Genomic DNA, 22,479 nt, shown 5'->3' with positions numbered 1-22,479 from the left:
AACAAGCGAACCAAACCAAGCTGGGGTTCAGTTTTTGCCTCATCACTTACAACCCAGTTCAAATCAAATGACAACCTGGAGTTTCAAGTTTGCTCTATCTGTACATATGAAATAAATATCCTCAACACAGGTGCAGTGCAGCATTCCTTAACTGATCAAATAATACACATGGCAATGTTTTCAAAATTATGAATGTCTATGTAAGCACATTACCAATTACTTCAGCTTTGTGGATTATCACCATAGGTACACCTCACACACCTTTTTACGATGCCCTTTGCTGATGCATCCCATGTGGTAAAGATATTGTATGTCAACACTTCTGTAAAAATTCAGGCAACAGAGTTCCTGTCTGGAGCACACCTGCCAGTCACACATTTTTTGTCGGGATGTCAAAATCGAGGTTCTCTATTCTATGGACACCACCAGAGAAGGACAAACTCTATCGGCTTCTTTCCCAAAAATACTCTGTAAGGTTTTTTGCTTCAGTGACTGGCACACGTGCTGACTGTCCGTCTGCAAAAAGACTGTTCTATCACCTTGCAACCGCTTGCTGTTTTCTGACTACACCATGACATGTTTTCAAGTTGTTAACAAGGTGGGAGGGCTGGTGCAAGACCTTCTTTCATTCAGAGCGCTCCAAGGGTCTCTCTCCAGGAGAAAGCCTAAGAGGTTGAGAATGTTCTGACTGGACGTGTTTCAACAGTAATGGCACTCCAGGGGCTTCTCTTGAGAATGGAGTTGGTAATGTTGAGTGAGGCAGGAGGGTCAGCCGAAACACTTCCCACACAGCTGGCACTGGTAAGGCCTCTCCTGAGTGTGAATCCTGTAGTACTGGATGAGGTGTGATCTTTGACGCAACCTTCTGCCACAGTCGCAACACTGATGGGCTCTTTTTCCAACGCAGTCGTGCTGCCGCTTACATGCAATCAAATACATCTTGTCTCGGGGTAACTCACGTGGCAGGGCTCTTGCTGCTTCGTGGGCTTTGAGATGCTGCACATGATGGACAGCCTGGATGACAGCTTTGCCACACTCGAGACGCTCATGGCAGTCCTGCCTCTGAACGCTCACGCGGCCATAGACATCTGCCCGCTGGGTCAAGGACTTCCCATCCCAGTGAGTCTTCTGATGCCTGCTGAGGTGCGGCATGAGGTAGAAGGCCTCCCCACACCATTTACATACAAAGGGCTTCTTCCCCGTGTGGATTTGCTGGTGCTTCTCCCGGCCTCCTTGGGTACTGAAGTCTCTCCCACAAAATTCACATCTATAGTGTTTGTTCTCTTGGAGGAAAAACGAGTTGTGGGCCAGGCAGGACCTGGTGCAGGCTCCAAGAGTACTGTGCTCCCGGGGACCATTTTCTAGCAGACTCTCCGATGGTTTCTTAAGTTCTGAGCTTTTCTCTAGTTGATCACCCTCGTGGCTTCCTTCCTGAGTGAGGGTCTTGGGTTCACTTATTTTTATGGGATTCAAAACTTCTGCCGGCTTGACCTGGTGCAACTCCAGCGGATCATCAGCACAAGACTCTCTCGTGTGGGCACACAAGGAGTCACCTGCCTACAAATCCTCTATTCTTGCCCCCGAGGATGATTTCTCTACAGGCAGGCTTTACTCTGGAGTTAGATCTTTGGTTTCAGATTGGTCCTCGCAACCTAAAAGAAATGTAAAAGGTCCTCTACTATTTTTTACTCAGAGAAAAACATCATTATAGTAGAAACAGAAGAAAGAGACCAATCACTACAGACGCATTAGTACAGAGGTTTGAGAGTTTTCCAGGAACCTAAGGAGAGAGTGGGAGAAGGATAAAGAAGACAGTAAGCAAGGATAGGTGAGGGTGAGGCAGCAAAGACCATCTAGGAGGACTGAACATTGACAAAGATGCCAGAGGCACTGACAAGAGAATGAGAAGGAAACCAGAGAAAGAGGGGGGACTGGGGTTTGGCTGCAACTTCCAGACCATGCTTGGTACATCACTGCGCTTTGGAGGAACTAATACAACTGTGGCCATAAAGGGATTCTATTGTCAGGTCAATCCGGGAGATACCGTACGATGCAAGTCAGCTTTCACTCTTGTAGGACTCTTCAGATCCCTTAAGCAGCATCTCAGATCTCCAAGAGGGGAAATGTAACAGGTAGCATTTCTCGAACTGATCTTGTTAGGCAACACTTTTGGGTTTTTTTTTTTTGTAAAGAACCCCGATTATCATAATTCTGTAGGACTATTGGGGAAACACTGGAGTACACCAGTCAACACCTTCTCACTCAGAATAAAGCAAGAGAACTCCAACTCTTTTCTTGGCTCCCAATCTCTCGTTTTACCCATTCAATTCAACATTTACTAAACGCTGATTCCGAGCAAAGCATCATCCACCTGGATGTTCGTAAGTCTGTACAAAGACTCTAATCAGGCTATAAATGTACAAAAGGAGAGTTTGGGGAATTTCATCTGGGAACAGAAAAAGATCAGCCAGGGGAAGGCATTAGGGCTGAGCAAGCAGTCAAATGGGCGGCAAGCTTATTCTGAGCAGACACTGACTATGGAAGTACACAGTCCTGGGGAGCAGCAATATAGGGTTCTACTAGGAGTATCTATGAGAGATGAAGCTGGATGTGACTTTTGGGCCAGACTGGGACGGATTTAAATGTTTTGCTAGAAGTCTGGATTTTCTTTTGGGAGTGGTAAGAACCTGATGTGTGCTTTATGTCACCTCCCTGAGGGCTGGAAAGAGCAGTGGTATCACACCAAGGTTTTTGCTTGTCTCAGGGACAGAGAAAAGACCTCTGATTTCTAGCTGTCAGGGGAAAGGCACAAATGAATGCAGGGGCTTGAACATTAGAGGATAGGGAAACTGGCCTCCCTGGAGCTAAGCAGGAGAGGAAGAGATGAGCTTCAGAGAGGAGACAAAAGAAGTACTGAGTGAGCATGATGTGGCGTGGCCACACGAGCCCCTAAGGTGAAAGCACCTACCGGCCCTCTGCCTAAGCTGAGTGGGCTCTGAGGACCAGCTCCCAGCCCCTGCTCACTGACCAGGGTTGTCTCCCCAAGATCCCGGTCTCACGGCTCACCTTGACATGTCACTGCACTCCCGTCTTCCTCCCTAGCATGTGACTCCTCCTCTTCCAGTTGTGAGATAATGTCAGGTTTAGGGAACTGGTACCCTGTTGAAGAAGGAGACTTATAACTTGGGGGTTCTGTCCTGTACCCTCAGGAACTCCCAGCCTGGTTTCTAAAGGCTCTGAGATAACAGGCAAGTGCAAATTTACACACAAGAAAAATAAAGCCTGTTTCCAAAGTTTCTGCCACTAGGGACATATGCCAATGTCTGGAAACAATTTTGGTCATCACAGCTTACCGAAGGAGACCAGGTTCCTGTAATTTTCCAGCATCACCTTCCGGTAGAGCTTCCTATGAGAAACACTGAGGTAGGGTAATTCTTCTGGACTGAAGTCCACAGCCACATCCTCGAAAGTCATCAATTCCTGAAATACAAGATATACTCCTAAATGATTGAAATCTGGAATTATCCCAAAGAGGGATAAAGGTGCCTGGTAAGAGGGGACTGACCATGAAGCACACATTCAGACAAGCAGAAAGACTCTAATCCAAAGGTTTCAGGGACCTACAAGGGTTTCTTTCCTTTAAGTCTTTCTCATTAAAATGTTTTCTTCTCTGCAATCACCCTCTTGTTTTTTTCAGCCTTCTAACTTTATAGAGGCTTTCAATAGCTAAGTCAAAGAACTCTCTTGGGAAATGTCACACTGCATTTAAAAATATGTGGGTTATTTTCCAATATCTTTTGGTATTAACTTCTAACATAATTCCACAGTGATAGGAGAACAGACTGTATATGATTTCAATACCTTCAGGCCATGAAACTTTTGCACTTAATATCCCTGGATATGTTCCATGGTCTCCTAGTTTATAGTCTATGGGAACTTGAACAGAATTTGGATTCTGTTGTTGTGTGAAAACTATATAAATCTGAAGTTATGTTCAATTGGTTCATACTGCTTTTCAGATCTACTATAGACTTCTACCTTTATTCATTCCATTAATTTTTTGAGTTTGATATTGGAAGTCCAACTAAAAATTGTAATTTATCTACTTAAAAATAATTGTAATTTATAGTAGAACTTCCCCCATAGCTCCCTCATAGCTCAGTTGGTAAAGAATCTCCCTGCAATGCAGGGGACTTGGGTTTGATTCCTGGGTCGGGAAGACCCCTGGAGAAGGAAATAGCAACCCACTCCAGTATTCTTGCCTGGAGAATCCCATGGACAGAGGAGCCTGGCAGGCTACAGTCCATGCAGTCACAAGAACTGGACATGTCTTAGTGACTAAACCACCAACCACCACATAGTGGAACTATATGTAACTTTGTTGTGAACTCTCCAAGCCTCCTGTAAATGTGTTATCATAGTTTCATAATTTAAAACATAAAAAAGAAAGAGAAAAAATAAGTATATCTTTCTTTTGATTTGAACTCTTGAGAGAAGTAGGAATATTTCTAAGACAGCTTCTGCTGCGAATTTCTAGAGATCTGTGTGGGAGGAGAAAGATCCTTTTAAGTTCCTTAATAAAGAGAGAAAAATGCAAATAAAAGCTGAGCAGTATACCCCAATCCCAGGAAAAAGAGACAGTTGGGTCTACGTTCTGGTTCTCTCTTACAAGCTCTGTGAGTGTGGATAGGTTAAGCCTCAGTGACTCATCCACAAAACACAAACAGCTCATAAATATGCAGAGATGGCCAATCTTATAATAAGAAAATGCATTTCAAAATGACAAAGTATGACTTTATACTCATTCAACTGACAAAAATTAAGACGTTGGACAATACCAAATACTGTCGAGAAGGGGGACTCTTGGTGGTGGTGGTGGTGTAGTTGCTCCGTCGTGCCTGACTCAAAATTTTGAGACCCATCCACTGTGGCCGAGCTCTTTTGTCCATGGGATTTCCAAGGCAAGAATACTACACAGCAGGTTCCCATTTGTTTTCCAGGGGATCTTTCTGACCAAGGATTGAACCTCCATCTCCTGCACTGCAGGCAGATTCTTTACTGACTGAGCCACCAACGAAAATCTTAGAATGTGGGCTTTTGAGACCTCTTAAAAGATGCTAAAAGTGAAGTTGCTCAGTTATGTGTGAGCTCAGTTGTGTGTGACTCTTTGCGATCCCGTGGACTGCAGCCTACCAGGCTCCCCCATCCATGGAATTTGCCAAACAAGAGTACTGGAGTGGGTCGCCATTTCCTTCTCCAGGGGATCTTCTCGATCCAAGGATTGAACCCAGGTCTCCCGCGTTGCAGGCAGATGCTTCATCGTCTGAGCCACCAGGGAAATGTAAATTGGTAAACCACTTTTGGGTCCAGAAATATACCTATTCCTAGGTGTATCTGCTCATGTGTACTGTCTTATAACCTCCAAAATCTAGGCAAGACCCAAACACTCATTTATGGTAGAAGAGATAAATGTATGATGATATCGGGGCTCCCCTGGTGGCTCAGATGGTAAAGAATCTGCCTGCAATGCAGGAGACCCAGGTTCAATCCCTCAGTCATGAAGATCCCATGGAAAAAGGAATGGCAACCCACTCTAGTATACTCACCTAGAGAATTCCATGGACATAGGAGACTGTCAGGCTACAGTCCCTGCGGTTGCAATGAGTCAGACACAACTGACTCACTCAGTTCAGTTGAGTTCAGATCAGTCACTCAGTCGTGTCCGACTCTTTACGACCCCATGAACTGCAGCACGCCAGGCCTCCCTGTCCATCACCAGCTCCCGGAGTTTACCCAAACTCATGTCCATGGAGTTGGTGGTGCCACCCAACCATCTCATCCTCTGTCATCCCCTTCTCCTCCTGCCCTCAATCTTTCCCAGAAACAGGTTCTTTTCCAGTGCATCACCTCTTTGCATCAGGTGGCCAAAGGACTGGGGTTTCAGCCTCAACACCAGTCCTCCCAGTGAACACCCAGGACTGATCTCCTTTAGGATGGACTGGATGGATCTCCCTGTAGTCCAAGGGACTCTCAAGAGTCTTCTCCAACACCACAGTTCAAAAACATCCATTCTTTGGCACTTGGCTTTCTTTACAATCAACTCTCACAATCATACATGACTCCTGGAAAAACCATAGCCTTGACTAGATGGACCTTTGTTGACAAAGGAACATCTCTGCTTTTCAATGCGCTGTCTAGGTTGGTCATAACCTTCCTTCCAAGGAGTAAGTGTCTTTTAATTTCATGGCTGCAATCACCACCTGCAGTGATTGGGGAGCCCCCAAAAATAAAGTCAGCCACTGTTTCCACTCTTTCCCCATCTATTTGCCATGACGTGATGGCAACAGATGCCATGATCACTGGGTGACTAACACACACATAATCACACCTCAGAATAATCCAGTAATACAAACTAAGTAATTACAATTACATGCAACATTCTTGGTAACAGAAAGGTGAATGTAAAAAGCAGGTATTGGAAGACTACCGAAGACCATGATACCCATTTTACTAATATACGTCTCTTGTGTTTTCATGGAAACATTATGCAGATCAACGAACTAGAGAGCATGTACTGACTGCCCAGCTTTTATACAGGGGTTTATTTGGCTCACATGTGTTCTTTATTCTTTCTTCAAAATTTGTTAGTTGCCAACACCAAAATATTAGTATAATCCATATTATTAGCAGGATTTTTTGACTTCACTTTAAAAAATCAGAAGATCTAGGGATCAGGGTCCACATTTTCACATGGCGCCATCAGCTGATGCTGAAACATAGCTGCCCCTTAGATGGGGCAGATGCCCCCCATGTTGTCACAATCCACCCACTTACAAATTCTCTTTTATTACCTCAGTCATCTCTGAGGGCATCTTCACTTGCGATCCTAGACACAGACACTGTAGGGAAAGAGGGCTATTCTCAGGAACAGATCACCTGGAACAATGTTTCTCACCTCTCTTCCCCTTAGCTCTTCCTCAAAGAGCATTTGTAAACACTTTCTTTTCCTAACTGTCAAACGCCTTCCCCTCACCCATGAATTTTTTTCTAAAGCAAGTGCAACACATTAGCTTCTTCTAGGTTTCAAAACATGATTTAACAAGAACATTAAGAAGTAAATTTTTAAAAATTCACAACAGTTATTTCATCTATAAAAAGGAGCATAATAGTAGTACAAATCACATGAGGGTTGCTTTGACTAAGTCAAAAGTGGAGAGATAATGGAACAATAAACAATGAAAAATTAATTCAAGAGACAGGAAAAGAGAGAAAATATTAAAGATGTGGTATGTGGTGGTGGCAATAAGTGTGAGAAAAAGCAGGAAAGCAAAAACAAAGAGTCAGAAGAAAACTCTGATACAGAAGCCTGGGAAAGAAAGGCTCAGTTAGGTAAAGTTTACATAAAGACTTTAAGGAAATGAGGATGTTTAATTAGATAGAGGAGGTCTAGAAATCAGAAAGGGGAGCTCCTCACACTGCAGAACTAAGTCAGAAGAAAACCTGACTCACCTGAGATCTAACAAATGGCTTCCTGTCAGACATCTTTGTGTCCTTCTTTTGGTGGTGTTTTGTGTTTCTCTCTTCTGCAAGGACACAGTTGGGAGCAGAGAACCCTAGAAGGGAGAAGGAATAACCACAGAGTTGAGTCCAGTCTGGCAGCACCCACAGACACAGAGAGTAGCCTGCCAACCCCTCACCTGCCATGGGCAGAAGCAGCACTTCCTATGACAAGAGAAAAACCAAAAAAATCATTTCTCAGCTCACTGTGGCAATTCCAGAAAAGAGGTTTGGTTACCTCCCACCTCTAAATGCTTCCATGGATTTTCAGTGACTTCCAAATAAAGTAAACCTTCCCTCTACATTTGTATCAATGGTCCTAGCTTCACCATTGATTTAGTCACCAGAGAACTTCAGTTTCTCAATTGTAACATGAAAATTACAATGATCTCTCTAATTCTACAGGCACCTATAAGGGTTAAACATTACCTGCTGTGTGTGGGGCACAAAGCAGGTAGTAAAAAAAAAAAAAAAGACCACAACTCTTATTACATCTTTTTCACTCAAGGATCTAGAAGACAACCACCACCTTCCCTCAGGAAACCTGAAGTCCTTCCTTGTTTGTGGTCTCTTTCCAAGAGTACCTTTCACTATTCTATAGTTTCTTCTCATACCCTAGCAAGCTCTTTCCCCTCTCTTGAATTTCAGCTCCATCAAAGGCTGTGTCTTTGACCAAGTTTAAAAATTCTGTGGGACCATATGCCCTATGTCCGATGGAGGCAGTATTAACAGCCACGATTAATAAGATGACAGACTCTGGAGCCAGCCATGGAGGTCGGAATCCTGACTGCCAATTACTATTAATAATTGTGGACCACAGGCAAGTTGGGCTTCCCTGGTGGCTCAGACGTAATCCCTTGGAGAAAGAAATGACAACCACTCCGGTCTTTTTGCATGGAGAATTCGACTGGCAAGGAGCCTGGCAGGCTACAGTCCATGGGGTCAAAAAGTCAGACACGACTGAACGACAAACACGTTCACAGGTAAGTTATTCAATCTCCCTGTGCCTCTGTCTTCTCATCTGTGGAAGGAGGGTAATACCTATCTCAAGAACTACTAAGAGAGGTAAAACACTATTATAAAATATTTACAATGTAGTACATTTTAAGTGTCCAACATGTTTACTATTCAGTTTAGTCGCTCAGTCGTGTCCGGCTCTTTGCAACCCCATGAACCGCAGCACAACAGGCCTCTCTGTCCATCACCAACTCCCGGAGTCCACCCAAACCCATGTCCATCGAGTCGGTGATGCCATCCAATCATCTCATCCTTTGTCGTCCCCTTCTCCTCCCGCCCCCAATCCTACCCAACATTAGGGTCTTTTCCAATGAGTCAACCCTTCGCATGAGGTGGCCAAAGTATTGGAGTTTCAGCTTCAACATCAGACCTTCCAGTGAACACCCAGGATTGATCTCTTTTAGGATGGATTGATTGGATCTCCTTGCAGTCCAAGGGACTCTCAGGAGTCTTCTCCAACACCACAGTTCAAAAGCATCAATTCTTCGGCGCTCAGCTTTCTTCACCGTCCAACTCTCACATCCATACATGACCATTGGAAAAACCATAGCCTTGACTAGATGGACTTTTGTTGGCAAAGTCATGTCTCTGCTTTTAAATACGCTATCTAGGTTGGCCATAACCTTCCTTCCAAGGAGTAAGCGTCTTTTAATTTCATGGCTCAATCACCATCAGCAGTGATTTCGGAGCCCAAAAAATAAAGTCTGACACTGCTTCCACTGTTTCCCCATCTATTTCCCATGAAGTGATGGGACCAGATGCCATGATCCTGCTTTTCTGAACGTTGAGCTTTAAGCCAACTTTTTCACTCTCCTCTTTCACCTTCATCAAGAGGCTCTTTATTCTTCTTCACTTTCTGCCATAAGGGTGGTGTCATCTGCATATCTGAAGTTATTGATATTTCTCCCGGAAATCTTGATTCCAGCTTGTGTTTCTTCCAGCCCAGCGTTTCTCATGATGTACTCTGCATATAAGTTAAATAAGCTGGGTGACAATATACACCCTTGACGTACTCCTTTTCCTATTTGGAACCGGTCTGTTGTTCCATGTCCAGTTCTAACTGTTGCATCCTGACCTGCACACAGGTTTCTCAAGAAACAGGTCAGATGGTCTGGTATTCCCATTTCTTTCAGAATTTTCCACATTTTATTGTGATCCACACAGTCAAAATCTTTGGCATAGTCAATAAAGCAGAAATAGAGGTTTTTATGGAAATCTCTTGCTTTTTCGATGATCCAGCGGATATTGGCAATTTGATCTCTGGTTCCTCTGCTTTTTCTAAAACCAACTTGAACATCTGGAAGTTCACGGTTCACGTATTGCTGAAGCCTGGCTTGGAGAATCTTGAGCATTACTTTACTAGCATGTGAGATGAGTGCAACTGTGCTTTAGTTTGAGCATTCTTTGGCATTGCCTTTCTTTGGGATTGGAACAAAGACTGACCTCTTCCAGTTCTGTGGCCACTGCTGGGATTTCCAAATTTTCTTAGCCTCTTCAAAATTCTTTTAGTGAATGCAGGTGCACAAAACTGGACTAATCATAATCCTTGATACATCACCATTCAGCCATACATGACCCTCATGTTTATTTCAAATTTAATTCTTTATATTTTTCAATGTAATCAACCCATCCCACTGGTCCACATCCCCATCTTGTTCCCTTGCCTTTCTCTCCTTGTATATACATATAAGTATATATGTATATATATATATATATACACACACAAACAAAGCTTTGGTTTTAGTATCAATATCATCCAAAGGGCTATCGGGAGTGAATGGCTTTCTTCTATCACCAGTGAGATGCCCTTAGTTCCAATCGAGTAACTTTGAGTTTCTAAGAGACCAGTCAAATTTTGACAGAATTTAAATTTCGGGCCTCCTATCTCCCACACTGCATGCCCTCTTTTTTTTTTTTTTTTGACTGTGTATTGTTTTGTGTTGACACTAAGGTTTAGGCTCAAAATGAAAAGTGGAAGGGTGGGGAACAGAGCAGAGAGAAGGCATACTCTCCAAAAATAGCATGAAAAGCAAAAGCCAAATCTCAAGTTTCTTTCATTTCACATAGGATTAGGCAGATTAGACTGGAGATTACAAAATTCATTCATTCATTCATTGAACAAGTTTTTATTTAGCTCCCTCTTACATGCCAGGCATACAGCAAAAGTTCAAAAAGTCCCTCTCTCACCTTCCTCCTCACATGCTTGGATCAAGTCTGCCACCAGGTCACCTGCTTCCTTGCTGCTCTTGGGCTGCTTTGACCTTGCTCATGTCTGAACCTCCCCTGGCAACGTGTTCAGAAACTGCTCCAGTACCAGCTGCTCCATCATCCTCTCCGTGGTGCGGCTCTTTGGCTGCAGCCATCGCCAGCAGAGCTCCTGAAATTGGCTCACAGCTTGGTGAGGTCCTGTAACCGACAGGGGCTGAAAAGACCTAAAGTTTTGATGAGAAACTCTTGGAGCCTCTGGGCTTCTTATGGGGGTGGTTTCTCGATTTTCTTCTTGATCACATAGATGAACGAGCTGGGTATTCCTCGAGATATCCAAAACTTCTTTCACATGGAGCATTTTTACAGCTTGACCCTTCAAAGGATGGAGATACTCTAAAAGGCAGGCTGCTTCAAAGCACACTGTTGTGGAAGATGGTGGGCTGAGTTTTATCAGATGAAGAAGAGAGTCAGAAACCTTAGGATCTGCAGAAACTACACAGAGAGACTCACAAATGGCTTGCAGAGTTTAACTGGACAGTAGAGGTTATGCGAATCAAAGGAAGTTAGCTCATTTCACACAAATGCCTAAATGAATATTCACACAGATTTGCATATCTACAGACCGGCTCTTGCCTCAGTCACAGCGTCAGGTCTAGAAGATGCACAGACACGGGCTAGAAAAATCTCAGAAATGGCACTGAAGGGAAGAGACTTGAACTCCAAACCACAACGAACTGAACAAATTCATGAACCACCTAAGAAGATGCTTTTAAAAATGAGTTAATACAAATGAGGAAAGATCATTACAATACATTCATCCTACAAAGGACTGCATCCCTATGCAAAAAATATAAAGAAATCAAACAAGCCTGTAACAAAAAGGCAGAGATCACTTAAAAATGCAAATTTATTTTCTTATTTTTTATTTAAACATTTTAACTCTTTAGCTAGAAGTTAGACTGGGATAATGTATGAGAAGACTGTGATTTTTTCTTAATACTTATCCGCCTACCATCAATTTAAAATTTGCTATTACTTCCTTTTTTTGGATGTACGATACCCCCCACTGAATTTCCATCTCTACAGGCTGCAGCATAAGATTCTGACAAAGGAGTAGCAGAAATGACTGTGAAATCCTGGCAACCTGCTTCTCTAGGCTAGCCAGGTCCCAAGCTAGAGCAAAGAGTCACAATCCCTTCTCCTCGCCCAGAGAGGGAAAAGTAGGCATAAAAGCAGCTGATGTTAAACACTTGGGGGGAAAAAAGCAAAAGAGTCCCTAAAAAACGTGAGTGGTGGTGGGTTCCTTGATTTCGGAGTAGGGAAGAAAGTTCAGAGAAATGGGAATAAGTGCTGGGAGAAGGGAGTGGAGGCCAAGAGATTCCAGGTGAGCTGAGGCTGTGGGAGGAGGGAGCAGGGACTGAAAGGAGCCACCAAAAGAGAAGTGCTGAGGGATGGGGAAAGGAGGAAAGCAAGGCCAGGCAGAATGCAGAGCTGGACCAGAGGAGGAGGAGGGGGGCAAGGTAAAGAGGAAGAACCAGTCTGGGCTAGGAGAGGTGTCCAGGGAGTAGGTGCCCAGAGAGAAGGGGTGGGACTGAGGCAGAGGAGCAGAAAGGAGAGGCAGAACTAAGGAGAGGAAGGGGGCCAGGACTGAGCGAAAGGATATAGAGAGGAGAGGTGTGATGGAGGGAGGAGGTCTGAGGCAAGAGGGGCAGGAAGGAGGGACCAGGGCCAGGGCAGAAGTGGGGGACCGCAGGAAGGCTGAGGGAGGGTAAGGGCTGGGAGAGGAGAGGTGGGCCAGAGCCAGGGGGAAAACACAGAGGAAGGTGGGACAGGAGGTAAAGGGGGAGCTGAAGGAAGGAGCGCCTCTGACATAAAGGGGGTGGAGCTCGGAGAGAGGCAGGAGCAGGACAGAGGGGAGGGATAATTGCAGGGCCAAGGCTGAGGGCACTGTGTTGAGGGGAGAGGAGGGGTCCTAAGAAAAAAGGGGAGTTTGAATGTGGGGGAGGCTGGGGGAGGGGCCAGGGGGTCTGGAGAGGAACGGGGGGTCTTCAAAGGCAAAGAAGGGTGGTTCTGGTGGGGGAGAGCGAAGAGTGGGGTCCTAGAAGAAGAGGGCTGAGGGGCATCGTCGAAGGGGAGGGTGGAGGTCCTCATGGAGGAAGGAAGCTGTTCTGAGGGGAAGGCAGGGGGTCTCTGAGGGTGTAAACTGGGGGCCCCTCCAAACGGGGGGGGGGTGAAGGGAAGGGAGGGGTCCTCGAGGGGGAAGGAGGGATTTCTAGGGCGGGAGTCCTTGAGGAGGCCAACAGGTGTGTCTGAAGGAGAAGGCCCGTGGGGGTCCTCGAAGGGGAGGGCAGGGATCCGAGAGGAGGACGGGGAGGGTCCTCAGGGACCAAGGAACGCGTTCTTGGTGGTGAGAGCAGAGAGGCCCTAAAAAGGGAGGGTCTGTGGGGTCCTGGGACGGGGAGGAAGGTGCGACGCGGGAGGAGGAGGGCGGGTGGAAGGCCTTCCGGCCAGGGAAGCATTGGCAGGAAGCCGGGGCGTGAGCAACAGGGAGGCCGCCGCGTCCTCCTCAGAGTTGACTTGGCCCGCGCGGCCTCCCGCACCCCTTCCCCTCAGGGCCGGTACTTCGCGCCTCCCTTTCCGTCGACTTCCCCGCGAAGAGGAGCGTCTGCCCCGGCATCCCTGAGAGGACGCCCGCGCCTCCTTGCCCGCGAGCCGGGCCCTCACCCCCAGGGCCTCTCCCTCGCGTTCGGGCCCTGGCCGCCGCGCGCTCACCTCGCAGACGGACACCCTCGCCTGACCGAACCTCTGCACCTCGGTCTTGCAGCGCAAACCCGCCAGGCAGGCGCTACCAGCGGTCTGCGCATGCGCCCTGTGGGACGGCCGGTGCAGAAAGCGCCGCGCAGAAAACGCAGGCCGCTTCTGGCCGGCTCCGCTGGGCGGGCCCGCGAGGACCACCCGGCCTAGAGAGGGCTGGGAGGGGCCGGAGGACTACTTCCTTTAGATGCTTTACGAGTTTTGGCAGTAGTTAGCACGTGGTTTAAAACGGTTTCAAAATAAACAGTATGCAGTGAAAAGCCTTCTCACTTTGTGTGTGCCACCGACCAAATTCTCATGCTATAAAACCACGGAACACTCAGGTGACCGGTGCAATTATTTGAATACGTATGATTATTAAACTGAATAATTATGCAAGTGTGAATAATTATGAAAGCATGAACATGTTTTCAGTGTCCTTCCACAGTGTCTTTGTGTATATGAAAATAGAGATACATGTGTATATACATATGTGCGTTATACACGCATATATGTCATTATCACTGATACGTATTATACATATCTATACTATAAATTCGGTAGATATTTACCTGTAATAGATATAAATAGTTTAAAATATAAAATATATTTTCTAAATAAGAAGTGTGACGATGTAACACAACCTATAATGTGACACAGTGTGGTACATACTGTAGCTTAAAATGTGTACTTAAGTAATATAATTACTCCCTTGATAGCAATATAAGGCTTCCCTGGAAGCTCAGTTGGTAAAGAATCCGCCTGCGATGCCGGAGAGTCTGGTTCGATTCCTGGGTCAGGAAGATCCGCTGCAGGAGGGATAGGCTACCCACTGCAATGTTCTTGGGATTCCGTTGTGGCTCAGCTGGTGAAAAATCCACCCTCAACACAGGCAGACCTGGGTTCGATCCCTGGGTAGGGAAGCTCCCCTGGAGACGGGCATAGCTATCCACTCCAGTATTCATACCTGGAGAAATTCATGGACTGTCGAGTCCATGGGGTCTCAAAAAGTCAGACAGGACTGACCAACTATAACAAGTATATCATGATGCCACACAGATTCATATTATATGTAACTATATGTTTGTATAAATAGAGTAGAAACATTTTTAGTTTGCAAAAATACTCATAGTCTCTTTTCCTACCTTTTTTATACAAAAGGTGGCAGACTGTACCCATTGTTCTATGCCTTCATTTTTTCCTATCTCAGAGACCTTTTCATATCAGTACAAAGAGAATTTGCCTACTGTTTCTGAACAGCTGTTTGAATTCTGTTGTACTGTTGTTGTGACTTGATTTATTTACCCCATCCCTGACTACTGGGTGGCTGAGTTGTTTTCAGCCCTTTGCTACCAGTATTCTGTGCAAAACTATGAGCTTCAGCAGTTCTGCTGCTGTGTGAAACCTTCTGGGAAGAAAAATCCCCTGCAGTGGAATTGTTGAGCCACAGTGCACACGTGTGTGTCATTTTGACAGAGATTTCTAAGCTGCCTTCCATAGACGCTTGCCTATCAGACCCCCACCAGCCTGCGTGAGCAAACCTGCATTCTCAGTGTTATAGGATGCTTTTTCAGTTTTTCCAAAACTAGGGTCGAAAAATTTTTCAGGAGCAAGGTAGAATATGTTTTTCTGTGTTGAGGAGCCATTTGTGTTTAACTAAAGAACATTTATCAGGGCCTCGAGATATGTAGGGAAAGTATAGTGAAAGATGCAATAAGTATTTTAGTCATTGTGATGTTGATTATGGTGATGATGGCATAATGGTTAATATTCTTGACACTGGTCTTATACCTGTGACAAAAACTAACTCAAAGTGGATCAGACACCCAAATGCAACACCAAAACTAGAAAACTCCAGGAAGAGAACTTAAGAGAAAACCTATGACCTGAGATTTGGTGATGGCATTTTAGGTATACACGTGCAGCTCACAAACCCCTGGATTGGGGGATTCCCCAGAAGTGCTCTTCTATGTATTGTATCTGAAAACCTGCAATTTGGAGGTCATTCAAGCTCTCTGAGCCTCAGTCTGTCCTTCTAGACTAAAAGGACAGCAAGTTACTAAATGTAAGGATTAAAATATGTAGAGGTGGATAATGTTTTCTTCCACATGCTGAGGGTCGCTGGGTGGGTCTGAAAATGAATCAACAAAGACAGATTAACTGGAGACAAGCTTACAACTTATTTTAATATGTTTTAAGTGACACAGGAGCCTTCCTAAGGAAATGAAGACCTAAAGAAACAGACCTGAGAATTTCAAACTAGGTTTGATGAGGTGTGGACAGTTGTGGAAGAATATGATCGGTTAAGGAATAAGAGGTGAGTGTAATAAGCTGGCAGAAACTTAGCAAGGCCTGTGTGTTAGGCTTCCTCTTGGAAGTGTTCCTCACCCTTTGGAGATAAGAATGCTCCTTTCCTCCTGCTATAGGCAGGGTACCTCTCCCATGATGGGATTATGGCTTGTTTCATGGAAGAAGGGGGAAGGGGAAGAGAGTGAACCTCTTCCTTCCGCTGTTTTCTCAAACTGCTTCACCTTCAATATGCCAGGTGCCATATTTTGGGGTGAGGTATCCTGAACCCCATCACATGTCAAATGATTAAAGTGGTGTCTGAGATCCATACAGGCAGTTTATATCTGTTGGCTTCAATTTTATTAGAAGACTCTTGAGAGTCCCTTAGACTGCAAGGAGATGAAAGCAGTCAATCCTAAAGGAAATCAACTCTGAATATTGATTGGAAGGACTGACATTCCAGCTGAAGCTCCAATGCTATGGCCACCTGATGCGAAGAGCGGACTCCTTGGGAAAGACCTGAGGCTGGGAAAGACTGACGGCAAGAGAAGAAGGAGGTGGCAGAGGATGAGATGTTTGGATGGCATCACCGACTCAATGGACATGGGTGTGAGCAAACTTTGGGAGATGGCGAAGGAGAGGGAAGCCTGGCGTGCTGCATCCGTGGGGTAGCAAAGAAGTGGACGTGACTCGGTGACGAACAACAACAGCAACCCCAAAAGTAAGAAATAACAGTGGTTGAGGGAGGAATGGAGATAAGGGGGAAGCAACAAGGACGTTCCCAACAGGGATTGCTGATTCCGGATTAGAAGTCAGTGAGGAGTTAACACAGCTTGGGGTCCAGAGGAAAAATAGGTCAACAACCCAGCTTGGAGGGTCCCAGGGAGTCATGCACTAAATGTCAGACTTGATGCAAAGCTCTCTGTTGTGTACATTTCCATCTAATTAAAGAAGCAGACATTTTTCTCAGAATCCACATGAAACATCCAGAGGTCAGGAGACTCCCACCTCTAAGTCACACACATACCTTAAGTGCACGTCAACTTCTTGGAAATTCATATCTTGTTCTGGATATTGTTTTTCTCCTTTGTTCTTATTTGCTAGGCTGAAGGTAACTCACAAATATTTTCTTAGGTGTGGGTGTCTTGTCCAGGGTGCCTGCCAGTGGCGCGACACAGAGTCAAGTGTGAAAAAGCTGTATGTTCAACATATGGTTGCTGAGGGGAAGGATGCAGGGAAGGGATGGTTAGGGAGCGTGGGACAGACATGTACACATGGCTGTATTTAAAACGGAGAACCAACAAGGACCTGCTGTGGAGAACAGGGAACTCTGCTCAGTGTTCAGTGGCAGCCTGGATGTGAGGGGAATTTGGGGGAGAATGGATATGCGTGTATCTGTAGCTGAGTCCCTTTGTTGTCCGCCTGAAACTATCATGGCATTGTTAACTGGCTATACTCCAATATAAAATAAAAAGTTAAAAACTTCATGTTCGATTTATTAGCAGCACCTCTTAAGAGAGCATATGTAGGAGGTTACATTGTCTTAAATGGTTTTCTAACTCCTTATGTTAAAATCAGAGCAGCAAGAGTAGATAAAGGGATTATATATTCATACATATTAAGATGGCACAATATGTAATCATATAAAAGCAATTTATGCACATTTGAATCTTGATTTTCGTTTGCTGAAAGAAAATATTATTAAGACAAAAAGGAAAATCATCCCCCTGAACATAGCATTACTCCCGTGGTTCTTGCTCCCATGCAAATATTTTACTCAGTCATCATACCTTTATACAACTTAAAGAAAAAAACCAAAATCTTTTTGTTTGTATTGAGGTATAGCCAGTTAAAAATGTTGTGATACTTTCAGGTAAACTGTGAAGGGACTCAGCCATGTGTATATATTTATCCATTCTCCCCCAAATTCCCCTCCCATCCAAGCTGCCAGGTAACACTGAGCAACGTTTCCTGTGCTGTACAGTAGGACTTTGTTCGTTATCCGTGAGTTTATCCATAAGAACAAACCATAAGTTTGCTCTCAAAGTCTGAGAGTCTTTCTGTGTTGTAACTTCATTTATATGATTTCATTTTAGATTCCACGTATGAGGGATGCCATATGATATTTCTCCTTCTCTGTCTGATTTACTTCACTCGCTATGACAATCTCTAGGTCCATCCATGTTGCTGCAAATGACATTATTTCATTCTTTTTAATGGCTAATATTCCATTGTACTGTGTACAACTCTTATTGTATGTGTATATTTTATGCTTTGCACAATTTATTATGTTGTCTCTTTAAAATTAGTATCCCTAAGATCTAATAAGAGTACATCCTGAGAAATGCCAGGCTGGATGAAGTACAAGCTGGAATCCAGATTTCTGGGAGAAATATCAATAACCTCACATATGCAGATGACACCACCCTTATGGTAGAATGTGAAAAAGAACTAAAGAGCCTCTTGATGAAAGTGAAAGAGGAGAGTGGAAAAGTTGGCTTAAAGCTCAACATTCAGAAAACAAAGATCATGGCATCCGGTCCCATCACTTCATGTAAAATAGATGGGAAAACAGTGGAAACAGTGTCAGACTTTATTTTTTGGGGTTCCAAAATCACTGCAGATGGTGCCTGCAGCCATGAAATTAAAAGGCACTTACTCCTTGCAAGGAAATTTATGACCAACCGAGACAGCATATTTAAAAGCAGAGACATTATTTTGCCAGCAAATGTCCATCTAGTCAAGGCTATGGTTTTTCCAGTAGTCACATATGGATGTGAGAGTTGGAGGGGGAAGAAGCCTGAGTGCTGAAGAATTGATGCTTCTGAACTGTGCTGTTGGAGAAGACTCTTGAGAGTCCCTTGGCCTGCAAGAAGATCCAATCAATCCATCCTAAAGGAGATCAGTCCTGGGTGTTCATTGGAAGGACTGATGTTGAAGCTGAAACTCCAATACTTTGGCCACCTGATGTGAAGAGTTGACTCATTGGAAAAGACCCTGATGCTGGGAAGGATTGGGGGCAGGAGGAGAAAGGGATGACAGAGGATGAGATGGTGGGATGGCATCACCGACTCGATGGACATGGGTTTGGGTAAACTCCGGGAGTTGGTGATGAACAGGGAGGCCTGACGTGCTGTGATTCATGGGGTTGCAAAAAGTAGGACACGACTGAGCGACTGAACTGAACTGAACTGAATGAACACACAAAAGATGCTCAACATCACTCATTTTCAGAGAGATGAAAGTCAAAACCACAATGAAGTGGCATCTGACACTGGGCACAATGACCATCACCCAAACATCTCAAACATGAAATTCTGGAGAGGGAGTGAAAAGGTAAGGGTCTTACACTGTTTGTAGGAATGCAAACAAGTATAGCCACAATAAAGCGTATGAGTTCTTAAAAACCTGGAAACAAAACTGCCATATGAGCCAGCAATCCCACTGCTTACATACACCCCAAGGAAAGTAGAACTGAAAGAGACACGTGCACCCCAATATTCATCTCAGCACTATTTACGATAGCTAGGACATGGAAGCAATATTGCTAGATATCCATTGCAGATGAATGGATAAGGAAGTTGTGGTATATATATACAATGGACTATTACTCAGCTGTGAAAAGGAATGCTTTGGGTCAGTTCTAATGATGTGTGGAAACAGGAGCCTGTTCTACAGAGTGAAGTAAAGTCAGAAAGAGAAATACAAATGCTGTATAGTAATGTATATGTATGCAATTTAGAGAGATGGTCACGGGGATCCTTCATGCAGGGCAGCCAAAGAGACAGACATGGGAAGAACAGACTTTTGGACTCTGTGGGAGAGGGCAATGGTGGGACAATTTGAGAGAACAGCATTGAAACATGTACATTACCGTACAAAATCAGATGGCCATTCCAAGTCCAGTGCATGACGCAGGGCACCCACAGCCAGTGCTTGGGACAACACAGAGCAATAGGCTGGGGAGGAGGGTTCAGGGCGCGGGAATATGTGTGTACCAGTGACTGACTCCGGTTGATGTAAATTTAATATCTTACAGTTAAAATAATTTTAAAATATGAAAGTTTGCTTTCTGAAATTGCAGTGTTGGAGTTCATGGTCCTGCATATCTTCTGAACCTATGAAACAAAGTCTGATTTGAAGGAGGGTAGTGTCAAATTATGTTGCCAAGAACTGTGTTCCCACACTCTAAAATCCTACAAAATGGACCTGTCAAGTTTCCATTAAAATATTACTTTGTTTTCCCTTCCGGGGCATCTTACGGAATGTTTCAAGTGACTGGAGAGGAAGCAAAAGAGATCACCCTCTTTGAAGCACCAAGTAACATGGGGCATCCAATTTTGAATAAATTTCCTAGGCACCACCCCCCACAAATTTTACCTATACAATTTCTACATGAGATGTATCAAAATAATTCTTCCATGGAAAATTGTACAGAAGAAACTCAAGATGAAACACTATGCCTCACAGTTACTAAACAGAGAGAAAAAAATGTGTTGTCACCAGTGTTTCCCTTCATTCAAGTTCTTACATCAAAATACTACAAACTGGCTTCTCAACAACAGAAAGTTTCACTTCCAGACATGGGAAGTCTAGGATCAGTGTGCTGGTAGGGTTAGGGTTCTGGTGAAGAGCCTCCTCTGATTTGCAAACTGCTGAGTTCTTGCTGCCTCTGCTCAGGGCAAACCCTCTGAGGTCTCCTTCATAAGGGTAGAAACTCCTTTCCTAAGGGTTCCCCCGCAGTGGCATAATGACATCCTAGAGGGCCTGCTTCAAAATACTATTATCTTCTGAGGTTAGGGTATCAGAACACAATTTTTAGGAAAATAAAAACAGAAATCAAGAAACAAACAAGAGTAAAACAATCAGACCATGAAAACTAGCAAACACAATGTAAGTGTAGATTAAATCTTTGGACAAGCCCGTGTTTGTTTGAGAACATCCACAGAGAAGTTTTTCACTATGTTATGTGCACAGATTCTGGTATTTTTGGCAAAGGCTTGAAGAAAGATACATAAAAAGACTAAATAACCAGGAAGTTTTGATTATCAATGAAGTCAACTTCTCAAGTTTGTTTCTTCAGACTATTAAAACTAGTCCTCCATCTCAAATATGTTCAGCTCAGGAACTCCACAGATGAAGCACCAAAAAACGCATCCATGAACTTTTTTCTCGGATTTAACTATGTACACACTCAGTGTACAAACTTGGGAAAGAAAACTCTAGCAAAGTGAAATGAAACCATCCAAATGTTTACTCCCCTTTTTTATATTACAGAAACCAGCTAAATGTATATTCCCTAAAAATTCTCCAAAGGAATATGTTTCAGAAATTACTTGATGAATGGTCTCTCACTACACATGAGTAAAATTTTATTGAGGTCATTGAACAAGCCCTGAATTTCATTTCATTCAGAGGATACATTCAAAGCACACTGTTAAAAAGCAAGATTAGTGTCTAAATTTGCAGTAAAATATGCACACACACACACAAATACACCAGTGACACAAAGCAAGACCAAAATATATTGAATGCAACACTTTCTTGTATTTTTCAGTGGCTGTTCCTTCCTTTCCCTTATCACAGCTAAGGGACAAATTTATGAAAGTATTAGTTTATAGAAATTACTTATGAAATGATATTTTCACGCATACAATGTGATTATTTTACTCAGCAAATTCAGCACTATATTGTTACAATGCATATGACTTTTGAGAATGAAAGGACAAATAACCTACTTTATCTGTAAAGGTTCATCTATTTACTTTATTCTTAATGGTGGTTGTACTTGAGAAATATTTAAAATGCTAAGTAAAAATACTCTCCACAAACAGATCAAAACATTCAATGTTAATAAAATTGAGTGTTACTTAGTGTAGAATTTCTGCAACTTCTAATCACATGAATTGAACATTATGACTCCAACCTGTCTTCTGAAGGCTTCACTTTGGAAATGCCCTTTTTATATATAGTGGCAACACAAAATGATGAAAAGAGTATATGTTACCAAACAGAATAAAACTACACTTGAGCATCGTATGTAAGAAAATAGCCCTTTTTCTTAACTTCAAATGCATACTTCTGCTTTCTTTATATTCTATCAAAAATCTCAAGAAAACCTCTAGATAAGTGGAATATATAGAAAGACTCTGCAAACAAACGAGTTCACACGAGGGCTTATGATGGTGAGGCAATTTATTCAAAACATCCGTTGACTGGAGGTAAAACAGGAGAGGAATCTTTCCTCTTCTTTCTTTGTCCCCAGTGTTTTGGCAGCAGATATTGAGGTCTTTACCCCTAAAAATTCCATTACATTGAAAGAAGCAAGTGTTAACATTTTACTCAAAATAATTCAGCTTCATCTGTTTTTAAAAGGAATATGATAGCAAAACCTTGAATAGCCAAAGCAATGTTGAGAAAGAAGAATGGAGATGGAGGAATCAACCTGCCTGACTTCAGGCTCTACTACAAAGCCACAGTCATCAAGACAGTATGGTACTGGCAAAAGGACAGAAACATAGACCAATGGAACAAAAGAGAAAGCCCAGAGATAAATCCACGCACTTATGGACACCTTATCTTCGACAAAGGAGGCAAGAAGATACAATGGAGAAA

General features: G+C 43.7%; 2 protein-coding genes across 4 annotated transcripts in view; both read right to left on the bottom strand.

Annotated features, from left to right (window-relative positions):
• LOC145537701 (uncharacterized) overlaps window positions 1-1,152 on the bottom strand; it is a 29,271-nt gene extending 28,119 nt beyond the window's left edge. Inside the window, exon 1 of the mRNA XM_081568550.1 lies at window positions 960-1,152. Coding sequence (XP_081424676.1) covers window positions 960-1,152 — 193 coding nt within the window. The remainder of the gene's footprint in view (window positions 1-959) is intronic.
• Window positions 132-13,655, bottom strand: LOC145537785 (zinc finger imprinted 2-like). 3 transcript variants are annotated; one of them, XM_081568602.1, is made up of 6 exons: window positions 13,555-13,653; window positions 7,510-7,613; window positions 6,852-6,899; window positions 3,354-3,480; window positions 3,067-3,159; window positions 132-1,652 (listed from the first exon to the last, which is right to left on the bottom strand). In XM_081568602.1, the coding sequence occupies exons 2-6, from the start codon at window positions 7,540-7,542 to the stop codon at window positions 1,609-1,611; spliced, it is 345 nt and encodes a 114-aa protein (XP_081424728.1). In that variant the 5' UTR covers window positions 7,543-7,613; window positions 13,555-13,653; the 3' UTR covers window positions 132-1,608. The 3 variants fall into 3 exon arrangements, with proteins under 3 accessions (XP_081424728.1, XP_081424730.1, XP_081424729.1); XM_081568604.1 differs by lacking the exon at window positions 6,852-6,899 and adding an exon at window positions 10,762-11,548 and having other exon boundaries at window positions 13,555-13,582; XM_081568603.1 differs by lacking the exon at window positions 6,852-6,899 and having other exon boundaries at window positions 13,555-13,655.
• Window positions 13,656-22,479: the final 8,824 nt, after the last annotated feature.

The sequence above is a fragment of the Giraffa tippelskirchi genome, chromosome Y (genome assembly GCF_054371585.1).
Source record: "Giraffa tippelskirchi isolate mGirTip1 chromosome Y, T2T-mGirTip1v1.2.pri, whole genome shotgun sequence".
NCBI classification, from domain to species: domain Eukaryota; kingdom Metazoa; phylum Chordata; class Mammalia; order Artiodactyla; family Giraffidae; genus Giraffa; species Giraffa tippelskirchi.
This window is presented reverse-complemented; position numbering and strand designations above follow the sequence as displayed.